At 37.1% G+C, this 22,360-nt stretch overlaps 2 protein-coding genes across 2 annotated transcripts; one reads left to right on the forward strand and one right to left on the reverse strand.

Moving 5' to 3' along the window:
* On the forward strand, window positions 1-10,119 carry LOC100264575 (uncharacterized). The gene is made up of 5 exons (XM_010650264.3): window positions 1-312; window positions 473-3,034; window positions 3,309-5,036; window positions 8,676-8,931; window positions 9,032-10,119. Exons 2-5 carry the CDS (start codon window positions 557-559, stop codon window positions 9,607-9,609), a joined length of 5,040 nt encoding a protein of 1,679 aa, XP_010648566.1. The 5' UTR covers window positions 1-312; window positions 473-556; the 3' UTR covers window positions 9,610-10,119.
* Window positions 10,120-10,767: 648 nt separating this feature from the next.
* LOC100259403 (VIN3-like protein 1) lies at window positions 10,768-21,689 on the reverse strand. The gene is made up of 4 exons (XM_002281898.5): window positions 21,557-21,689; window positions 14,242-14,855; window positions 13,102-13,412; window positions 10,768-12,175 (listed from the first exon to the last, which is right to left on the reverse strand). Exons 2-4 carry the CDS (start codon window positions 14,691-14,693, stop codon window positions 10,998-11,000), a joined length of 1,941 nt encoding a protein of 646 aa, XP_002281934.1. The 5' UTR covers window positions 14,694-14,855; window positions 21,557-21,689; the 3' UTR covers window positions 10,768-10,997.
* Between the last annotated feature and the right edge of the window lie 671 nt (window positions 21,690-22,360).

Genomic DNA, 22,360 nt, shown 5'->3' on the forward strand with positions numbered 1-22,360 from the left:
GACGGCCCAGATCATCCTCAGTAGTTTCACATTATTTTCATTTCATTATTTATTTATTTTTATTTTTATTTTTTGTTTTACAATCTAAACCCTTCTCGCTCTCGTGAAACCAAAGAAACCCTAGCATTCTCTCTCATCTCTTTCTCTCTCTATTTTTTTTTTAAAAATAAAAAATAAAAAATTATTCAAAAATCGACTTAGGGTTTCGGTTCCCAATCTCAGATTCGAACCCTAATTTTGTTCGGTGTTGTGATCTTGGCGGTTTGGTGGAGAAATCGATGTTTCGTGTTCGATGTTTACGCTTTGATCCAGGTGCGAGCTTGTATGTTTTTTTTTGTTTGAATTTTGGTGAATTAATTAAAGTTTGTTTTTTAGGAATGATTTAATTTTCTGTGTAAAATGAGGCTTGATCGGTGACAATCGTTTAATTTTGTTTTTTGGGGGGTTTTTGGGCGATTTTTTGGTGCTTCAGATCTGGATTCTGTGTAGAAATATGTATGATGGAATATAAAAGTTGGTGGTTTGGGTTTGGGCTGTTTGGTTTGAGGGATTGTTGATGGAACATAGCGTAGAAAACTCAGGTGGTAGTGAAATTTCGAAGAAATCGAGATCTTTAGATCTTCAGAGCATATATAGATCTAAGGTTTCACAAGAGGGTGATAATAAGATCTTGAAGCGAAAACATAGTTCAGAAAATGATGGGGAGGTTGAGTCGGGACAGGGGAAGAAGAAAAGTAACAGTAGAAAAGCCGTATCTCTGAGTAGTCTGAAATCCCTTCTTAAAAACAGTCACAAGAGTTTAGATGAAGTGTACGCTGATGGGTTGGGATCGGGCTCAAGTTCAGGTTTGCCTGATTCAAAGAAGAAAGAATTGGGGCTGAGTCAGAAATTGGATGACAATAGTGGGTTAAATAGCATTTCGCGTAATTTGGATAATAATGTTATTCGAATTCCAAAACGCCCACGTGGCTTTGTACGGCGGAGGAGATTTGATGGTAATCACATGTTGCAGCCAGGGAGGTCATCACCAGCTAGTAGTAAAGATGTGTTTGTTGATCAGATAACTAAGTTAAGTGATGATTCGGCCACTCGGGTTGTCCCTTTGAAAATTAAGCGCAAAAAGGGTTTTGATGATTTTAAGGAAAATAGGTCTAGTGGGTCTAGTTCAGCTCCACACTACAAGGAGGGTGATGAGATCAAGGTTGTAGACAATGGCAATTCATCTTTGAGAAAGAGAATGCCACGGAAGAAGCAGGTGAAAAGGAAGAATTTGTCATCAGAAGGTAAAAGTATTGTGAAGGAGGAGGCGGTGCCTTTAGCTGATAATCCTATTAAAAATTGTGATGAAGAGGATGAGGAGAATCTTGAAGAGAATGCAGCAAGGATGCTTTCATCTCGGTTTGATCCAAACTGTACTGGGTTTTCGTCAAATGGCAAAGCTTCAACACCTCAATCAACAAATGGGCTGTCCTTTTTGTTATCTCCTGATCAGGATTGTATGATTCACAGGATGAATTCTCTTGTTGGTTCTGAATCTGCATCTGTTGATACTGCTGGCAGAGTATTACGACCACGAAAACAGCACAAGCAGAAGGGTCTCTCAAGGAAAAGGCGTCATTTCTATGAAATTTTCTCCAGGAACTTGGATGCCTACTGGGTATTGAACCGAAGGATCAAAGTCTTTTGGCCATTGGACCAGAGTTGGTATTTTGGTCTTGTGAAAGACTATGACCCAGAAAGAAAGCTTCATCATGTGAAGTATGATGACCGAGATGAAGAATGGATTGACCTGCGACATGAGAGATTCAAGCTCTTGCTACTTCCTAGTGAGGTTCCTGGTAAGGCTGACAGGAAAAAAATGGAAATGGGAGATAAATGTCCTGATGATGAAAATGAAGAAAGAAAGCACAGAAAAAGAGGAGGAAAGAGAGACTTGCCTATGGAGGATGATAGCTGCATAGGCGGATACATGGACTCAGAACCCATCATCTCATGGTTGGCTCGATCTTCCCGTCGGATCAAGTCTTCCCCTTTTCACGTTATGAAGAAACAGAAAACGTCTTACCCATCTTCAAATGCCGTGCCATCACTGTTATCTGATAATACTGACAGCAATGCACAGGGGTGCCTTGATGGCAGCTCCCTGAAAAGGGATAAAGATAGATTAAATAATTCTGCAATGCCTGATGAATTTACTGATGCTGAAAAAATTGAGAAGTCTGTTCCTGGAAGCACCATTTGCTACAAAGATGAAAAAGTTCCAATTGTTTATTTCAGGAGGCGATTGAAGAGGTTCCAGGGACTGCATTATGTTTCTGAGGTTCACAATGTATGCGGAAGTGCATCTGAGCTGGTTCCTTCACCTGTTCCTGTAATTGATAGGTTGGGGACTTTGGAAGAATTCCTTCTTTCCTTGAGACAGTCTGATCAATTTGCGTTATTGTGGTCCAGTGATGGTGCTGGGTTACTAAAATTATCTATCCCAATGATAAATTCTAGGCATTTCAGATTTGAATTCAGTCTCCCTGCACTTCCAGTTCTCAATTGTGCATTTGGAGCAGAGAACTTTTGGTTGTTTCACACTGTGTTGTTACATCAGTATGGTGTGGTGATGCCTAAGTGGCCAAAGGTTCGTTTGGAGATGCTTTTTGTTGATAATCTTGTTGGGTTGAGGTTTCTCTTGTTTGAAGGTTGCTTGAAGCAGGCTGTGGCCTTTGTTTGTCTGGTCCTGACAATATTCAATCAACCTAATGAACAGGGGAGGTATGTTGACCTGCAATTTCCAGTAACTTCAATCAAGTTCAAGTTGTCTTGCGTTCAAGATCTTCAAAAGCAGCTTGTATTTGCGTTCTATAATTTCTCTAAAGTGAAAGACTCTAAGTGGTTCTACCTAGACTGTAAGCTTAAAAGATATTGTTTGCTCACCAAACAACTACCTTTGTCGGAGTGCACATATGATAACATTATGGCGCTTCAAAGTGGAACAAATCCGTTGTTTCTTACTTCTGCCTGGGGCGAGCCAGCCTCAACTGAGGTATGCTTTTTATTTTTATTCCCTTTGCAAGTTTGTTTCTCTGTGATCTCTGTTTTTTTGAGTCCCATTTTAATTAATTTATTTTTTGTTTGATCTTTGTGCTATCAACTGTATGCATCCTTCTTGCTTTCATATTCTTAATGAGTTTACATATCAACTAAATAGAAAAATTATCCTTGCTGTCGCATATTTAGGCATTGAAATTTTTGTAATGCAATCAATTGTATTTGTTTCATATTTGTTATTGACTTTTGTTGGTTGTTTTACTACACAGTGTCCGCGGAAGAGGTCTAGGCTGGGTGTTATCCACATGGGGGTCTCCAGAGAGTCCACTTTTGTGAATATGAGCCAGTCATCTTCTAGTTTGGATGTGAATCAAGGAAAACTTCCTCCATTTGCCCTATCCTTTAATGCTGCACCTACTTTTTTCCTGGGCCTCCATCTCAAGCTGCTCATGGAGCACAGAGTTGATAGTACATGCTTGCATGATCACAATCCAACATCCCCAAAGCAAAATCTGGAGAGTCTGACAGAGGATGTTACTTGGTCTGGACAGTTTTCTGGTGCTAACCCTCAGATTGCTAAGCAGGCTCAATCTGCATGCAATGATGATGATCGGATAAATTCCTTCCAGAAATATGAAAACAGCAACCTTAATGTTGCTGGAACCTCTGCCTGTTCTGAAGATACCGGAGAAACTGGAATAGATGCCATTGTCCAATTGCAGGAGCAGCAAGGGTACCATTCAGAGGCAGAACAATGCATTCTATCTCCCCAGCCTTTGCTTCTCAATGGCCATTCTTCTACTGGGAAGTCCAATGTTGGGTGCTATTCCCGTTTGAATGGTATCAATGTTCAAATTCCAACATTTGACCAAGTTGAGAAATCTTTTGATAGGGGAGCAGATATCAGTATCAGCCAACAGTCTGTTGATTTGAGTTGGAATGTGAATGATGGTGTCATTCGTAGCCCAAACCCCACTGCTCCCAGGAGTATGTGGCAAAGGAATAAAAATAGTTTTTCTTCATCGTTTGGATACCCCTCGCATATGTGGTCCGATGGAAAGGGTGACTTTTTCGGCAATGGTTTTGGTAATGGACCTAAGAAACCACGTACCCAGGTCTCATACACACTGCCTGTTGGAGGTTTTGATTTTAGCTCAAAGCAGAGAAGCCATCACCAGAAAGGGCTTCCTAACAAAAGAATCAGGCGGGCTAATGAGAAGAGGTTATCAGATGGTTCTAGAAGCTCTCAACGAAACCTAGAATCATTATCTTGTGAGGCAAATGTATTGATTACATTTGGGGACAGAGGATGGAGAGAATCTGGAGCCCAAGTTATATTAGAGCTTGGTGATCATAATGAATGGAAACTTGCTGTAAAAGTTTCTGGGGCTACAAAGTATTCATACAAGGCACATCAATTTCTGCAGCCCGGGACAGCAAATCGATTCACACATGCTATGATGTGGAAAGGGGGAAAAGATTGGATTTTGGAGTTTCCAGACCGAAACCAGTGGGCGCTTTTTAAGGAAATGCATGAAGAGTGCTACAACCGGAATGTTCGTGCTGCGTCAGTCAAAAACATACCTATTCCTGGTGTTCGCTTCATAGAGGAAATTGATGATAATGGAACTGAAGTACCATTTGTTCGCAATTCTCCTAAGTACTTCCGGCAGATTGAAACTGATGTTGATATGGCTTTGGATCCATCTCGTATCTTATATGACATGGATAGTGATGATGAACATTGGATTTCAAAAATTCAAAATTCTACAGAAGTTAACGAGGGTACCTGGGAAGAGTTCTCTGAGGATATGTTTGAGAAGGTGATGGATATGTTTGAGAAGGCTGCATACGTTCAACAGTGTGATGAGTTCACATTTGATGAATTAGATGAGCTCATGGTTGGATTTGGCCCAACAAAATTAGTCAGAATCATCCACGAGTATTGGCAACGAAAGAGGCAGAAAAAGGGAATGCCATTAATCCGACATCTCCAGGTACCTTTTGAAGCTGTCATTATTCTTTATTTATTTATTTATTTTTTATGCTTTTCGAGTTTAGTATGTGCATATGCTTAATTTTAAAGCTCCAATTTTGTTGAGATGGCACATTACTTAGTATTTGCTTTGTGGAAATGATCTCAATGTTATTTACTTCTAGTTGAAATTTGTTTATAGCCTTCTCTACCACATCCTATCTTTGGTTACAGAAATGCTTCCTAGATGATTCTTTCTTGAATAATTATGGTTTTTAAGTTCTCTTTGATGAATCCAATACTTTCTCCCTTGTCTCTCCAATTGCGTTATAGCTTGATGTAGGATAACTCTCAAATTTAGAAGGTAAATGGTGGGATAGATTTGAAATTGCAGAGTAGACTCTAAAGAATTTTGGTTATGATGACTTATTAATTCATAGAGGGTGCAGACAACAATGGGAAACACTGTTGACAATAGAAAATGAGAGGGAAAGGTTATTTGGAAAACGAGGATTGGGGGATTTAATCTCTAGGTTTGCTTCCTAAGTCTAGTGCCATTGTGCTCTTGAGTTACCAAAAGACCCAAAATACTTTCGAACAAGGAGATGATTTCATTTCAAATCACTGTTAATTAAGCCATTGTTCAAATAAGCATCTGAGAAACAAGATTGTTAACAGATCGTTGAACAATAGATTAAAATTTAGAACTGAAAGGTTCTTGGGAATGGAAAAATAATTTAATAGTGGATAGAGGAGTGACAAAAAAAAATCATAAATGTTATCAAGAATGGATAGAAATTAGACAAATACAAAACAAAAACTTGAAGCATATGGCCTTTTATTTGCCCAAGGAAATTGGAATCTAGATATCATATAGATCTAAACCTCATCTAGGAATGGATTCAACAAATAAATGAAACCCTGTATGGTCATGGTCAAGCAAAATAAGTGAAACATTAAGGAGGAATCAACAATTCTTAATCTTAGGAGTTTATTAGGATTTCAAGTACATAGATTGGTAGGCATCATTGTCACCAAACTTGGAATTTAATCAAGCACCCCACTTCCATGATGGTTTATTTATTTTTTGCCCTTTGACAAGATGGTTTATTTGTGTTCTAAAGATAAATCACCTTCCTGACATTTATTCACCACTACAGTAATCATTAATGCTGCAATCACAATGGCCCACCATAGAAGCACTGCTCCACTCCCAATCACAACCATTGGTCTTATGATACTAACATACACATTATCTTATACACCAAAACCACCATCACTACCTTCCTCTTCATGAGCTAGAATGATTAACAGAAAGGCTTACACTCTCTATTCAGTTGTCATATGGTTGATGATAACATCAGAAGTGTCCTAGAATTTAGCTTTTTGTTGAGCAAATCAGTAAGTTGATCATTAGATCTTAGCCATGGCAGGTGGATCTTGACTTTGTTTAAGATTGACAGTGGGAAATTTTATTTAGGGGCCAGTGGATGATATCTTGGAAGTTTGATTGTTTTAATGTTTGGGGTTAGGTTTATTTGAGGGGTTAGTGAGTGATTTTGAATATAAATACAGTTATAGCGTTCTTGCTAGAATATCTTGCCTATATCTTCCAGTGTGTGACATTGTTTCTGACAGGCAATAATGATTTTATTTATTGAAAATGGCCTAACAATATGGGACACACCCTACATACACATGAGTAATACAGTGAGCATCTAAGACACAAAAGGAACCTTAAACCCCACTTAAATAGTTGACTAAGGGGGTGTTTGGTAAAACCTAATACTTATTACTTAATGACTTAAGTTGACTTTAAGTTAAATTATGCTTAAGTTGTTGACTTAAAATTTATTACTTAATTTTTAGTTTAAATATTAAGGTTGTTTGATAAAATTAATTTAAAACTAATTCAAATTGACATATTTATCTTCATAAATTATAACTAGGGTAAAGGAGGTTGAGTAATAGTGGAGGTTGTGGAGTAGCAAAGGAGATCATGGAGTTAACTAGGGCAAAGGAGTGAAAAAATAAAATGAAGATTTGAATTTAAGAATAAGTTAATCGTGTTTACTTATTACTTAAAGTTGCTTTTGACTTTAAGTCATACCATTAAGATATTTTACCAAACACTTAATTTAAGTAAATGACTTAAATTAAGTTATTAAGTTGGTTTACCAAACACCCATTGAGTCTCGAAAATTTCATAGTTACAATCTGATACCATGTTTAGACCATGACAGAAAAATTCTTGCAAAAGATTTTTCATCGTCACTGCTGAGCTCTCCACACCCTGAAAACATCTTTTGCATGCCCTCTCCAAATGAACCAAATTAGATAGAGAGGGATGTAACATAGTATATTGTCATGCTTTTTCAGTATCACTTCCAGTTTTAAACATTCTGCCTAAGGTGTGCTGGAGTGTGACATGGAATTTTGTCCATCAAGTGTATGGATGAAAATTTTCAAAAGCATGAAATTTCTGTAATTGATCATTTGCTTCAGTCCTAATTCTGAACTAATGGGAAGTGCTGAACAATTTTTTTCTAATTAAATCGTAAAAGCAGTGTTGGTAACATTTATGTTAATGCATTGTTGCTCCACCTGCCCTTGGTTGTTTCTTTCTGGTTTATTGTTGTCTAATTTTTACATTTTTATGCAATTTAATTATTAGATTGTCCCTCGCCTGTCTCATACACATACACATGCTACACAGGTTACTACAAGGTTGTAGCTGATTGTGCAAATTGTCTAATTTAATTAAATCTGATGTTGTTGAAGTAATGGATTATTGAAGGATCTAGTTTTATTTTTATTTTGTTAAACTTATCCACCATATGGAGACAATGATTTCTCTATGTTACTCTTTACTGAACTGCAACTCCATGCCATGATTGGTAATTTGGTGATGAGCTGCACTCTAATGTCAATTGGTGATGCCATTATACCTCTGATTCAAAAGAGTGCTTTAGAATTATTGAACAATTCCACTTCATTATTTTTGTCTCTCTTCTATTGTAAACCTATGATACCCAGATTCTCTACATGAGCCCACCTGCACTGAACCCTACCATGCAACATAGATGTAACTAAATCTTACTTTGGAACAGGATCTATGCTGTATTCAATGTGTCATTTCTTTAATTTTCAGCTTTATGTTTTTCCCTCAGATGATAAGAGTTTTCTGTTTAGCCATATTTGGTTTGTGTTACTCTGAAGGTTGTGGTCCTTGCTGTGCTCAAACTGAAAAAAGGCATTTGGAAATATAAATCTCCCATTTTTTGTGTATATGGTCTTTTTTCTGGTTATTGAATTTATTTTCAGCAAATATAAATAAAACCTGCCCTATTTGCATATTTTTTAGAACCATTTATGTTTTGCATACTTATGATTAGTCTGATGGATTTCAAAAATTTTAACATGGATTAAATTTGGATTTCTTGTTTCATGTTAACTTCAGTCTGTCTTCTAATTTTAATACTTTGTGGGAGAAAAAAAAGGGCAATTCTTTGGCTCTTACCAAATTCCTGTGTTATTTATTTGTTATGTTTCTTTCCCTGAGTTTTATTTTTTCTTGTTTTCTGTTTTGCTTTTGTTTTATTTAATTTAAACCAGATTAATGTTGTCTAGTACATATCTAAATTTCTTGTGCTTGATTCAGCCTCCACTATGGGAAATGTATCAACAACAACTGAAAGAATGGGAGCAAGCAATGATAAAAAACAACACCGTCTCCTCCCATGGATGGCAGGAGAAAGTTGCATCTATTGAGAAACCAGCCATGTTTGCTTTCTGTCTGAAACCACGGGGTTTGGAAGTACTCAACAAGGGGTCAAAACAAAGATCACACAGGAAATTTCCAGTTGCAGGACAAAGCAATGCCAATTTGGGAGATCAGGATGGTTTCCATGCATTTGGTAACTCCATCCTTTTACATATTCCATTGGCTTATTGTCACAGTCCATTGTTTTAGTTCTAAATACCTTTTTCTTATTTGGATTTGTTCTGTTGTGCCAGGAAGAAGATTAAATGGGTATGCTGTTGGAGATGAGAAAGCTATGTTTCCAGGTCATTACCATGAATCCTCAGATGCTTCCCAATTGTTTCAGTCATCAACAAGGGTATTTTCACCACGGGATGCAGGTAGCACAGGCTATTTCTCATTAAGCAGTGATGGATCTGAGTGGAGTCATCACCCTAGACTTCACAGGAACAAGTCAAAGAAGATGGGGGCATTTCTACCCTCTAGTGATATCCAGATGGGGGCCTCATACAGTCATAGAACTATAGGTAAGAGAAATGGGGTTCATGGATGGAACATGGGCTTACCTGAGTGGCCAAGTCAGAAGCATTACCAATTGGAAGTATCACAGCGGCACAATAGTGAGCTGTTGGATGGATCGGATCTTGATGAGTTCAGGTTACGTGATGCATCTGGTGCAGCTCAGCATGCACTTAACATGGCTAAACTGAAGAGAGAAAAAGCTCAGAGATTTCTTTACAGAGCAGATCTGGCCATCCACAAGGCTGTGGTTGCTCTCATGACTGCTGAGGCAATCAAAGCGTCTTCTGAGGACTTAAATGGTGATGGGTAGGACCAATGGGAGGGAGTATGAGAAGTGGAGAGGCAATGAAGTTGGCCAGCTCCTTAACCTGCACTGTTCTGCAGCAGTCACATAAAGATTTGACATTGAAATTGATCTGGTTTTTCCTTTGCCAATGGTGGTGGGCGCTTGTATGTAGATTCTGAAGGAACTTCCAACTTGATGGCTGTGGGTGGTAAGGTTGGAGAAGAAACTACTGGGTCTGCCCCATTAGTTTTCTATGGTCATGGTAGTTTGGTGCACAGCTTCCCAGATCTTCTACCGACTAGGTTTTTTCCCAGCAGCAGGTTTTCCCAGTTCAATGCAACTGTTGTACTGCTCCTGCAGGTAAGGGGTGTATGGAATTTTGGTTGCCGACCTTTGTACAGAATTTTTTTTCCCCTCTTCTTGTTCCTTTATCTTTTGACCTCAGTTTTAAGGTGTTTGATATTAAAGGTGCAATTGGCCCAAATAATACGCTACACCCCTTGGAATCGAATCACAAATTCTTCTCTTATTGAACTTTGGAGCAATTACTGGATATGTACTGATCAGAGCTCTCCATTCCAATACAAAAGAAAAAAAAGGAAAAAAAAAAAAGAAAAGAAAGAAAAGCCTGTAAGTAATTATCTTATAATATTATAGAGTTTCATCAGAGGCTTAAGATTTTGTTGCTTCTTCATTTTATGCTTGAATGCTTGCTTTTACCTATTAAACGGAGTCCTTCAATGGTCTCAAACTGCCTCTTTCTGTGGAGTGCATGATGTTTGTCTACAGCTGAAGCAGATGTGAATCAGCCTTGAAGATTGAAAAACCTGAAAAAAGATCCTAAAAAAACAATAGGTCAAAGAATATGTCTTTCTAAATGTGGTTAAGTCTCTGTGGGTGAAATGAGAGTAGTTTTGTGGTGGCAATGGCAGTAGGGGCACGGTGTAGAACATAAAAAAGCATGACGCCCAGTGGCAGGGATGGGATGGTAGGCTGTGTTGCAGTTGAGATTTTATGAATTAGGTGTTAGACATTTAAGAAAAGGAAGGAGCAGGGAAGGTCTATGGGAGCAGCTCTGAACTGAAACAGGCAGATCTTATTACTAGTGTATTCCATTGTCCTATTTCTCTGCTATTTTCCAGAAAAGGGTTTATATCCAAAATAACAGAATCCGCCACAAAATTTTGTAATATGTGCCTTGACTAAAGTTCAAATTAAAATAGGAAGATCTCACAATACAATACCGCTATGAACCATGAGCTCTTCAAGAAAGAAAAATCAGAAGAGCTCTACCTGCAAAGACTTATAAACTCCACAAACATATTTGTTCAAGATCCCAGAAAGCCTGTACATACAAAAGCAATAATATCACATAGAAAAAGAATAAAACCATCCTTTTGCCTGCTCCGGGTTCAATGCCATAGTTCACTGCAGAAACCATTACGGGTCCTCTTGCTTTTCACAATGTCTGAGAATGAATCAATCAACTGGCCTGCCAAGCTACTTGGGTCTTCGATTAGGGTTTGGATAAATGCATGCACAACCCTCCGCTCCTGCTCGGTTGATCTCAAGCTAAACCAAGTTAAGAACTTCATCCTAAATTCCTGTCCTATGTGCCCTTCACACTCTAGCCATCGAATGATCTTCACACAATACTCATAGCTCCTGTCCAAATGGCCTGATCCAGCACAGACTTGCAATGGGGAACCATTAATTAGAGTGCTAACGCAATCATATGCCTCACTCTTTGAGCTCAGAGTCTGTTTCCTGCATAACTCTGTTCTGGATTCAACAGCAGGAACTTCTCTGATTGCCCTGATTTTGCAAGTTTGTGAGTCGTGGCTACCACTTGATCTTGATTGATCATTCTTTTCCAAGCCATGTGATACTGCATCATCCTCAGCTTCAACCACCTGCTCCAAGGTGCACTCATTGTCTTCATCTCTGGAGGACTCTAGTGGTGGTGTTAGTTCTGCATTCAAATCAGGCACAGAAACAACATTTAAGTCAAGCTCACGCGAATTTGGCATTGGTTTTTCATCTTCTGGGGTTTCATATCTCATTGCACTGCTCCCACCACTGCATTCTTCCACATCAGCACTGCATAATCCCTCCAGAGAGCCTTGTTCTTCTGCTGAAGTAAGGTAGAGAACCTTTCCTAGGTCCTGGACCTTAAAACTGGAAGTCCTTGGCACTGTTTCATTCCTGGTATCTAGTCTTTCATTATCAGGACTAATTTCATTTTGTGGAACGACGACTTCAGATTCAAAATTCTTGTGGTTTATCTCCACATTCCTAGTGAAACACTTTGCCTCAAAATGACCCAAGCTGCCAGAATCAGTATAAGGAATTATCCGGAAAAGATACTCAATGCCAGGTTGCAAATTTGATATTAGAACCCTTTTCTGAGTCCTTGGGAAGATGCGCATAGGCTCCTTGGAGGATGGTTCTTCCCTGCTTGGGCAATACCAGAGCATGTACCCTTTAACTGCATCAGAAGGTGAAGCATCTGGTTCATCCAAAACAAGAACAAGAGAAGAAGCTGTTACTTCTTCAAATAGGAATATGAAAGCAGCACCAAGTGAGTTTTCTGCAACAGCAAGAGGAAACAGATTAATTAATTTAGGATCACTTAATTCAGCAGAAAAAGGAAAAAGAGAGAGAGAGAGAGAGAGAGAGAAGAGTATCAATGTTGGATGAAGGATTTATGATTCTGATGTTATTGTTATCATTGGAATAAATGCATCATTCATGGGGTCCCATTCTCTGAAAAATGATTTCTAAATGAAGAAGGGAAGAAGGTAGTTTCACTTTGGGGGAAAATTGAATTGCTTCTGTTGAAGACAAACAAATACCAGGAAATTGTTATACTTGTTGCCAATCTGTGATATGGCATATATTTAATACTGGATTGCACTGTCTATTCATTAGGATTAAATTCAGAAGTAGGTTTGGTGGGTATCTTTAAATTAGGAAGAATGTTTGGTGGGTATCTTTAAACTATTTTACCTCTTATTCTCTTTATCTTTAATTTGCCCCACTTGGATTAAAGCTATTGCAATTCAGTCCCTTCTTTACTTGGTACTGCAATACCCGCATCTTCAATGGTTTTGAGACCCAACCCTTCAATTGGACTCACACTCTCCCACCTCAGAGCTTAAGCATTCAGCAGACACTGGAAAAGGTCTTTTTTTTTCTTCCATTGAGGCTTTCACTTCTTCCTTTTCTTCCTTTAGAAGACAAATAAATTATTCATCTTATCTTCTATATCTGTAGTCTATTTAAACCTGGTTGTTGTTTATGTTAATATAGTTAGATTTTTCCATGGTTTTATATCATGTAAGTACCAACATGTCTAAACTACAAATCAAGAGTTTTGAAAATTTAAACAGTCGCTCTGTGCTACTTCTTCTAAAGTATAGAGACAACCTTAAAGCAGATAATCATGATATGATCATGATTATGATCATGATAATCAATATCAGAAAAGATGAGAGAGCTGCTACAGAATCTAACCTCGGTGATTGAAGTTAGCAGTAGAAATGGAGTTGAGCCTTGCATCTACTTTCTCAATAGCAAGAGAGCAGAGATTCTGCACATCTGCAGCAACTGAGAGTCTGCTCACGATGCCACGTGCCATTTTGGCAGAATCCCCACTAATTGGACCCACCTCTGTTTCGAGCTTGGCCTTGGCATCACTTACAACTTTATGTAGCTCTTTAAATCTGGATGTCCCATCCAAAAGCCTATAACACAATGATATCCTATAGCAGAGAACATCAACCCGCCTAGCTTCCTTCGCTATGATAAACTGCTTCTTCCAACATCTGCAGGAGATTTTCAAGGCCCCAACAACTAATTCAGTCTAGGAGATGCTATCAAGATAATCACAATACTAATGGAAAGTACTAGAAGGGCAAGAAGAGATAAAAAACCTTTGCCACTAAGTGAAGGACAAGGACATTAGAGAATTAATCCCCCAATCTTAACTGTCTGGTCATGTTTTGATCTTAAAATATACAATCTCGCTCTTATCCAAGACTGCAAATTAATCCAAAAAACTCCAACTTCCAGACTCGAGTTAAAACATTATTTTAATATTGTTGGCAATTCAGGATGTTTAACATGACTATTACACATCTCTAAAAAGTTTTACACAGCAGTGCAAGGCTCCTCATTTTTTGAGCAACCATCCCATGTCATACTACATTTTTTGAACCTATGGCTTGCACAAAAAGAAAAATTAAGTATATTTAACAATATTTTAAGCTCAAAATAGAAGCTGGTGGGTATAACTGTTATGAAAAAAAAGTGACCTTGAGGCCTAATTCAAGTGCAAGTGGTTCAGGTGGAACCCAAGGACACAAAAAAGGAAAATGTTACCTATCAAAACAAACAAAAAAAAAACCTGTCATGGGAAAGGAGTAATTTTATAAGGAAATTTATAGAATGCTGTACTGGCCAAAAACTTTGTTGCACCTATTTTTTAATTACCCTTACATTACATTTATTTCATTTACCATTTTTGCAGTTCAGCCCAAGCCAAGAGTTTCTACAGTCAGAACTTATCAACCACCTATTTTAAGTAAATGAAATCGAGTTTCATAGCATGCCAAGTAGTTTTCTGATCATGATTTATGTGAAAATATTACTAACCCAAGAATTTCTGTGACTTTTCCACAAGAAGCACAGCAGTAGGTCCCATCTAGCTGCATCAATTGCCCCAGATCAACCACCCCAACTTTCTGCCTTAGAATTGCACATTCAATGTGGCAAGACAACCCACAAGTGTCACCCTTATCAAACTCAGATGTGCAGACTAACCATAGGCTAGGGTCCTTGTTGTCATCAAATGAGTGGCAGATACAGCAAGAGCACCTCTTGCAGAATATGTCATCTAAAGATAGCACAGCTCGACAAGCTGAGTTTTTACATATCCTTGTGTTTGAAGACTCCTCATCTTGAGTAAGCCCAGCAGCTGATGGAAGCCGGACTGGGTTCCCTCCCTTTCTTGGCTGCTTCCTAGATGGCTGAGTGCCTGTTGTCTGACTGGAATGTCTCCTCTGCTCCTGGTTCCTGTTGCTCATCTTCACAAACTGTTCAGTCATTCTTCATTTTTATGAAGCTGAAGGCTTATTTTCCTTGTCAAAGCACGATTAAAGAAATCTCTTCTTTGGAACAGATACTCTTGCAGAAGCTCCTGATCTCTAGAAAGCATTGTCTAAATGCTCATTCTTCTTTTGGGTGCAAAAGAAAGACCATATAACAAGCTGGAAGGAATTGAAGTAGCATAACAATAAGAGAGAACTTATTGACACATAACAAAAGAAAATATAAGATCTAAGCAATGTTGTCATGGAACCTTGGTTGAGCCACCAGCTCAACCCATAAAACTTGTCATTTGTCTCAACCTGGTAATATATGCAATACAATAGAAGTATCATGTTGCATCTAAAAATGGTTCATCCAAAGCATTATTTACTTAACTGTATTGCAAATTTGCAATTATGTTTAAATTTTTCAATCACGTAGTCTTATTTTTTTACTTTGGTTTTATATCCACCAGAAGAAATTGTTCTGGGTTTTAAGGACAATGGTTGGCAACTCCATAAGAGAAACGACAAAATGGTAGAATACCCCCGTTTGAAGAAATGCCAAGTAATGTTCTAAAACAATGCTTGGCAATACCATTTTTTGCTTCTTTATTTCCTTCCAGCTTGGTTTTGTGCAAGCTTGATGGGTGAAGCATCTGCATGATGAAGGATATTTATCTTTAGCGGAAAGATTCTTATCCTTCATGAGAAAAAATTTTCCAAGTGATTTTTGAACTAGCCAATAAACACCCAGAACAGGTCAACATAGATTACTAGTAAAATTGTACCTGAGTTGCAACATGATGTGCTCCTCAACTCCCCTCAAAAGAGGGGCGGAAGGTGACTCACCCAGGCTATAAGATGAAGCACACAACTAATTGAGTAACTCATAGTTCAAAGTCACGGTCAAGAATGAAAATATTGGTAATCACAGATATATCGATACTTCGATTTTACGGATATATCGGCGGATATTTTGGAAAAAAATATCGATAAGCCTAAAATTGATCAAAATTTATAAAAATATAATAAAAACTTCATAAAAATGTAATTAGAAGTATAATGATATTTTAAAATTGTTTTATTAAATAATTTGATATATGTATAATGTGATTTATCATATTTGATAATAATACCGTGTGTATCGATAAAAATATGAATTTAATAAGTGTACATTTATTATTAAATTACATAAAATATTATTTCATAATAATATTATGATATTTGATTATAATATGTCTAATTTTAAAATATATATTAATATTAAAATTATGATCCATTTAATTCAATTGTATTAAATAATATAAAATAAATTGTGATATATGTACAATTTTTTAATATTTAATTCATTATTAATGATATTAAAAACACTATGAAGAAAATTATCATGATAATTTTTATATTTTTGGTAATCAGTTAAAAGAAATTTTTGCATTTAATTATAAAATAATTATAATTAATTTGCTCTTTAAAATATTCTTTTAATATTTTCTTTATATAATGACTTCAAATATATATATGTTTAGTGCATAATATTTAACAAGGGGCAAGCTTGCCCTAATGGTAAGTGAGCTGAACCCCAAACCTTTTGGTTTGGGGTTCGAATCCCCTCAATAGCAAAAGGGCATTTTTGAGGTATTGTAATGGGGGCACTGTAGCGCATTTGACTTCACTGTAGCATGTGTTGACCACGTTGACCATATGATATATCAGGAAAAATCGGCGATTTATTGCCAAATCGCCGACATATTGCGAGATATCGCCGATTTTTAGGGATTTCTCCCGAAATTTCGCTGGATCGATATTTCTCCATGAAATATCATATCAATACCTTCTAATACACGATATATCAACGATATATCGCCGACATATCGCGATATTTTCTTCCATGGTCGCGATATTGATCATTGACTCGGAAAGCAAGAGGCATATATTTTCTTCCATGGTCACGGTATTGATCATTGACTCAAAACGCAAGAGGCATATCAGTCTTTATGTCTCGGCTCAGTATCGAGCGATACACAAAATAAGATGGTTGAAAAGTTTAAAAAATTAAAAAAAAAAATTAATACAATTAAATAAGCTTAAAAACTAATAAAATAAAATTTTCTCACATTTAACATTATTTAAATAGTTATAAAGTCTCTGTAGAATATAATTTATGATAGTGTTAAGAATTGAAAATTATTTTCAAATATAATGGTATTTTACTAAAAGAATACAATTTAATCATCAATTCGATTTTTAGTTTCGATTAAATGATTACAAAGCTTTATATTTAAATATAAATATAAAATACATTTATCAAATAAAATACAATATATTGTTAGTTAAATGATTTTAATATATTAAAATATTAATAAATTAAATGGTTTCAACATATTATTAAAAATAAATTAATAAATCATAAATGCTATCATTACCATATAAAATAATACATTACTTAAACTAATATAATTCATATCGCACGATTAACATATAAAATAATAAGCTATTGTCATATAAAATAATAGATTATAAAATCTTACCTTAAATTATGATATAAAATGGCACATGACTACCTTTTTTAAAATTCCCAATTCACACACAGTGCACACCTACTCACCCACATCATGGGGAGAGAGAGGAGGGTAGAAGGGAAAATGTTGTTAGCCAATTACATACCCATAACCGTGACACTGAGACCAAAAACAAAGAGGGGAGGCCAAATTCAAGGATCATCACGCACGACAATGAAGGAAATCGGTATGATGTTTCTCAACCTCCTCTTCTTATACACCTCCAAGACTCAGTCATTTTTTTTTTTTTGATTGGCAAACACACAAAGAAGCATATATTAGCAAGGAGCCCCAAAAACAGGCCCAAAAACATACAGGGAGTATACAAGAGGCGCCCTAGGGCACAAAAAGAAGCAGAAATACAATACCAACCCTCACCTAGCACCTAGCCAATCAAAAAAACCGAGTAAAGAGAGAGGACCTTCATTTACAACTGGTTTAGACCACACCCAAAGATTACAAACAAAAGAATTTTTCAACCTATTCAACGATAGCTCCTCATTGTCAAAGGCAATCCTATTTCTTTCCTTCCATACCGCCCAAAAGATACACGAAGGGACAGCCTTCCACACCTTTCTGCGCTTTTTGCCCATATTAAATCCACTCCACCCACTAAGGGTATCTCTAACCGAATAAGGCAGGACCCAAGAAACACCAAAAAGAGCAAATACTAATTCCCATAACACTCTAGCCTTGGAGCACTGAATAAGAATATGATCAATAGATTCTTCTTCCTCACAGCAAAGAAAGCATCTGTTGGCTAAACACCGACCCCTCTTTTTGAGTTGATCCAAAGTTAACACCTTACCCCAAAAAGCTTCCCAAGCAAAGAAACTCACTTTAGTAGGCACACAAGGATTCCATATAATATTGATAGGGAATTGAACACCTCTTCTTGAATCTAAAATGCTATAAAGAGATTTAACTGAGAAAATCCCATCCTTTGTCTCTTTCCACAACAAACAATCTTCCGTAAGAGGATTAAGCCTCCTCCCCTGAATTATCACAAGTAATCTCTCCACCTCCTCCACCTCCCAGTCATTAAAGGGCCTAGAGAATCTGGGACTCCAAACCCCTTCACCTCTAGAATGGTCCCACATCTCCTCTATCCAAGCCTCTTTATAAGATGCAAAGGCATACAAAGAGGGGAATGAATTACAGAGAGTGGAGTTCCCACACCAATTATCTTTCCAAAATTTCACCCTTCTACCATTCCCCACAGAGAAGCTCACCTTGTTTTGCAAAAGAGCACCTTCCTTCCTTATATCCTTCCAAAAACCAACTCCAAAGCCCTCCCTAACCTCTTTAGAGTACCACCCCCCTTCTTCCTCCCTGAACTTCCTACTAATGACACACCTCCATAGTTTATCCCTTTCATTCGCAAAGCGTCAATTCCATTTACAAAGAAGGGCCCTATTGAGAATAGACAAACGTCTAACTCCCAAACCACCCTTACTCCTATCCAAACACACGGTATCCCATTTTACTAGATGAGACTTTTTCTTCAAAGCTCCTCCTCCCCATAAAAAATCCCTTTGAATTTTTTCCAATCTTAAACTAACTGCTCTAGGAATTCGAAGTAACGACATCAAATATATAGGCATACTTGACAAGGTACTCCGAATAAGGGTCATTCTCCTGCCTTTAGAGATGAATTGCCTTTTCCACTTGGCAAGCCCTTTCTGGAACCTTTCTTCCACTCCATCCCAAACGGCCACAGACTTATGATTCGCCCCCAAAGGGATCCCCAAGTAAGAAGTTGGCAGCCTACCCACTTTACAACCAACCTCAAGAGCCAACAACTCCAAATTCTCCACTCTCCCAACCGGCAAGATTTCGCTCTTATCCAAATTGATTCTCAATCCTGATAAGGCTTCAAACCACATCAACAGCCAGCTCAAATAAGCCATCTCATCTTGGGATGAATCACAGAAAACTAGAGTATCGTCGGCGAACAGCAAATGAGAAACCAACGCCCCGTCGCCTCTTCTACCTTTTATCCTGCATCCTGAAAGGAAACCCCCTCTCACAACCCTATGAATAAGCCTACTAAAAGCCTCCATCCCAATCACAAAAAGATAAGAAGAAAGAGGATCTCCCTGACGCAAACCCCTTGAACTATTGAAGAAACCCTCTGGGGTACCATTGATTAACACCGAAAAAGTTGCTGTGGAAATACACCAAGATATCCAACCAGTCCACCTCTCCCCAAATCCCATTCTTTGCAAAACCGACAACAAGAAATTCCAGTTTAGATGGTCGTAAGCCTTTTCTATATCCAGCTTACACAACACCCCGCTCTCCTTACTTTTCAGCATTGAGTCAATTGCCTTATTGGCAATTAGGGCTGCATCTAGAATTTGTCTACCTTCAACGAATGCATTTTGAGCTGAAGACACCACCTTTCCCATGACATTTTTGAGTCTGTTAGCTAACACTTTCGCCAACAATTTATACAACCCCCCTACCAAACTTATCGGTCTAAAATCCCTAAGATCCTCCGCACCCGCCTTTTTAGGGATAAGGACCAGAAAAGTTGAATTAAGGCTCCTTACGAATCTGCCACGCTCATGGAATTCCTTAAAGAAGCCCATAACCTCTACTTTCACAAACTCCCAACTAAATTGCCAAAAGCTAAGAGAGAAGCCGTCTGGGCCAGGAGCCTTGTCTCCATTCATATCTGATAAAGCAGAAAAGACCTCTTCCTCTGTAAACACCTCCTCCAACCTGGCTGCCTCCTCACCATCAATCCTATTAAAAGCCAAACCATCCATAGATGGGTGCCATTCACCAGGATCAATCAAAAGATTCTTAAATGCTCCAACCACCCCTCCCTTAATTTCCTGCTCCTCTGTTAACCAAGTTCCATTCACCTTAATCTTAGACAAGCAATTTTTCCTTCTATGAGAGTTGGCCATCTTATGAAAAAAACCAGTATTTTTGTCTCCCTCCTTCAACCACACCTCTCTTGATTTTTGCCTCCAAGAAATTTCCTCCATGAGAACCCATTTTTCAAAGTTCTCTTTTGCCTCCTTTCTAGCCTCCAGCTCCTCCATGGATAAAACACGTCCCTTCTCCTGATTATCCCAAAAATCCACTTTATCCAAAGCCAACTTCTTATTCACTCCCACCTTTCCAAAAACCTCTTTGTTCCAAGATTTTAAGATGACTTTCAGTGCCTTCAATTTCTCAGCAAGGATGAAACTGAAGGAACCACTGAATCTTAAACCTTGCCACCACCCGCCAAGCAAATCCTTAAATCCCTCCTCCTGAAGCCACATATTTTCAAACCTAAAGGGGACAGGCCCCCTCCTCACCCCTCCCCCGTCCAAGAGGATGGGAAAATGATCCGACACTGGCCTGGACAGTGCACTCTGCACCACCCCGTTAAAGTAGCCCTCCCAGTCCTCCATCACCAGAAAGCGATCAATTCTTGACATAGTTTGGCTGTTCAAACCTCCAATCCAGGTAAACGGCCCCCCCTGAAGGGGTAGGTCCCTCAACTCCAGCTCATCAATCACCTCCGAGAATCTTCTCATCATAATCACAAAAACAGTTACCTAAACATGAGTTTTGGCACTATCATGACATCAATTCATATACTTGACCCAACAAAACCTTATCCTAATTTCTTGGGCTTGGCTACACAAGTCCCATTTTAGCATTAGATTCTATTTAGAGAGATATTAAATGGGATTTCTGTAGTTGTTGAATTCTTATACATTATAACAATAAGAACCCCCCGAGCCTTGTATATGTCAGCATCATTGAATGAAATAATCTGTGGCTAGCTGATCATTTTCTAAATTTAGCACAAAAAGACAATAACTTGTGCACTCACCTCATAGCACCACTAGAAGCTGATTGAGAAGATATTCCAACCACACACTACTCTTGCAAACTCAATCACAATTTCCTCTTCCACATAGAGAAAAACTATGTGTGCTGTAGATACTCAATTCCTCATTTAGAAACATCTTAAAGAATAAAATAAAATAAAGCAAATGATTGATACACATGTGCCCCATCTGATAATTTCAAGTTATCACACTTCTAGATGAGCAAAAATCAACTGATCAAAATACAAATGAAATCCAAATCAAATGACACATAATAAATATTTACACACTCATTCCAGTTCAATTAAAAAAATTTCCCATAAATGATATGAACATATAAACAAGAATACAAATGTAAACGTCAAAATGGAATGGAGATGAAGGAAACTAAATAAGGGATCTGACTTGGAAATAGAGTATGAAGAACAAAAAATTAAAAATTGCAGATTAATACTAATGAAAAGATTAATGGGAAAACTACCCGGAAAAATGGCGATGAAAAATGAAAGTTAGGGTTTTGATCGACCAAGCCCTAGAGATGGCACTGTCCCCATGGCGCTGTATTGCCTTTTTGTTCTTCCAGTGGAAGTTGAGGGATTTGGGTGACATTGAGTTCACGGATTTTTGGTACAACACATTTTAGATTCAGACACGTTAATAACAAAATTAAAAATAAGTTTTAATGTTAATTCTCTTTTATATGCTATTAAATTATTAATTCGTAAAATCCTCAAGCACATGCAAATTTTAGGTTATGTTTGATTACTGAAAAGTGTGAAAGAAAAGAAAATAGAGAAAAAAAAATATAAGATAAAAAAGAAGTGAAGGAAAATAAAAAATTTTAATTTAAAATCAATAAATTATTTTTATATATAAATATTAAGTAATTTAAAAAATATTTTTTTTTAATAATTTTAATTATATTTAATTTTCTTCGTAATCAAATAAAACATGAGTATGCAAAGTTGGGTTCCTAAAAAAATATGATGAAAAAAAATATTTTAAGGTAGCAATATCAAGATATCATGATACGGATAACTCGGGTTTATCAATTTCAAATTTACAATATTATATCTATAAATATTTTGACTATGTTTGGTTCCCATAAAATTTGAAAAAAATAATAATAAAAAAATGAAAAATAGATTTAAACTCGATAAATTATTTTTATATATTTTTTCAAACTCATTTTTACTTATTTATCTATGTTATATAAAGATTACATAATTTAAAAATATATAATTTTTTATAAATTTTAATTATATTTAATTTTATTTTTTATATG

The sequence above is a fragment of the Vitis vinifera genome, chromosome 4 (genome assembly GCF_030704535.1).
Source record: "Vitis vinifera cultivar Pinot Noir 40024 chromosome 4, ASM3070453v1".
In the NCBI taxonomy this organism is placed as follows: Eukaryota; Viridiplantae; Streptophyta; class Magnoliopsida; order Vitales; family Vitaceae; genus Vitis; species Vitis vinifera.

Excerpts from the sequence above, each read along its gene's own strand:
- LOC100259403 (XM_002281898.5), bottom strand. The coding sequence starts at position 14,693 with ATGACTGAACAGTTTGTGAAGATGAGCAACAGGAACCAGGAGCAGAGG. Across the intron at positions 13,413-14,241 it reads AAAGTCACAGAAATTCTTGG|ATGTTGGAAGAAGCAGTTTA; the intron begins GTTAGTAATATT and ends AATCTCCTGCAG. Across the intron at positions 12,176-13,101 it reads TGCTAACTTCAATCACCGAG|AAAACTCACTTGGTGCTGCT; the intron begins GTTAGATTCTGT and ends TTGCTGTTGCAG.
- LOC100264575 (XM_010650264.3), top strand. The coding sequence starts at position 557 with ATGGAACATAGCGTAGAAAACTCAGGTGGTAGTGAAATTTCGAAGAAA. Across the intron at positions 3,035-3,308 it reads GCGAGCCAGCCTCAACTGAG|TGTCCGCGGAAGAGGTCTAG; the intron begins GTATGCTTTTTA and ends TTTACTACACAG. Across the intron at positions 5,037-8,675 it reads CATTAATCCGACATCTCCAG|CCTCCACTATGGGAAATGTA; the intron begins GTACCTTTTGAA and ends TGCTTGATTCAG.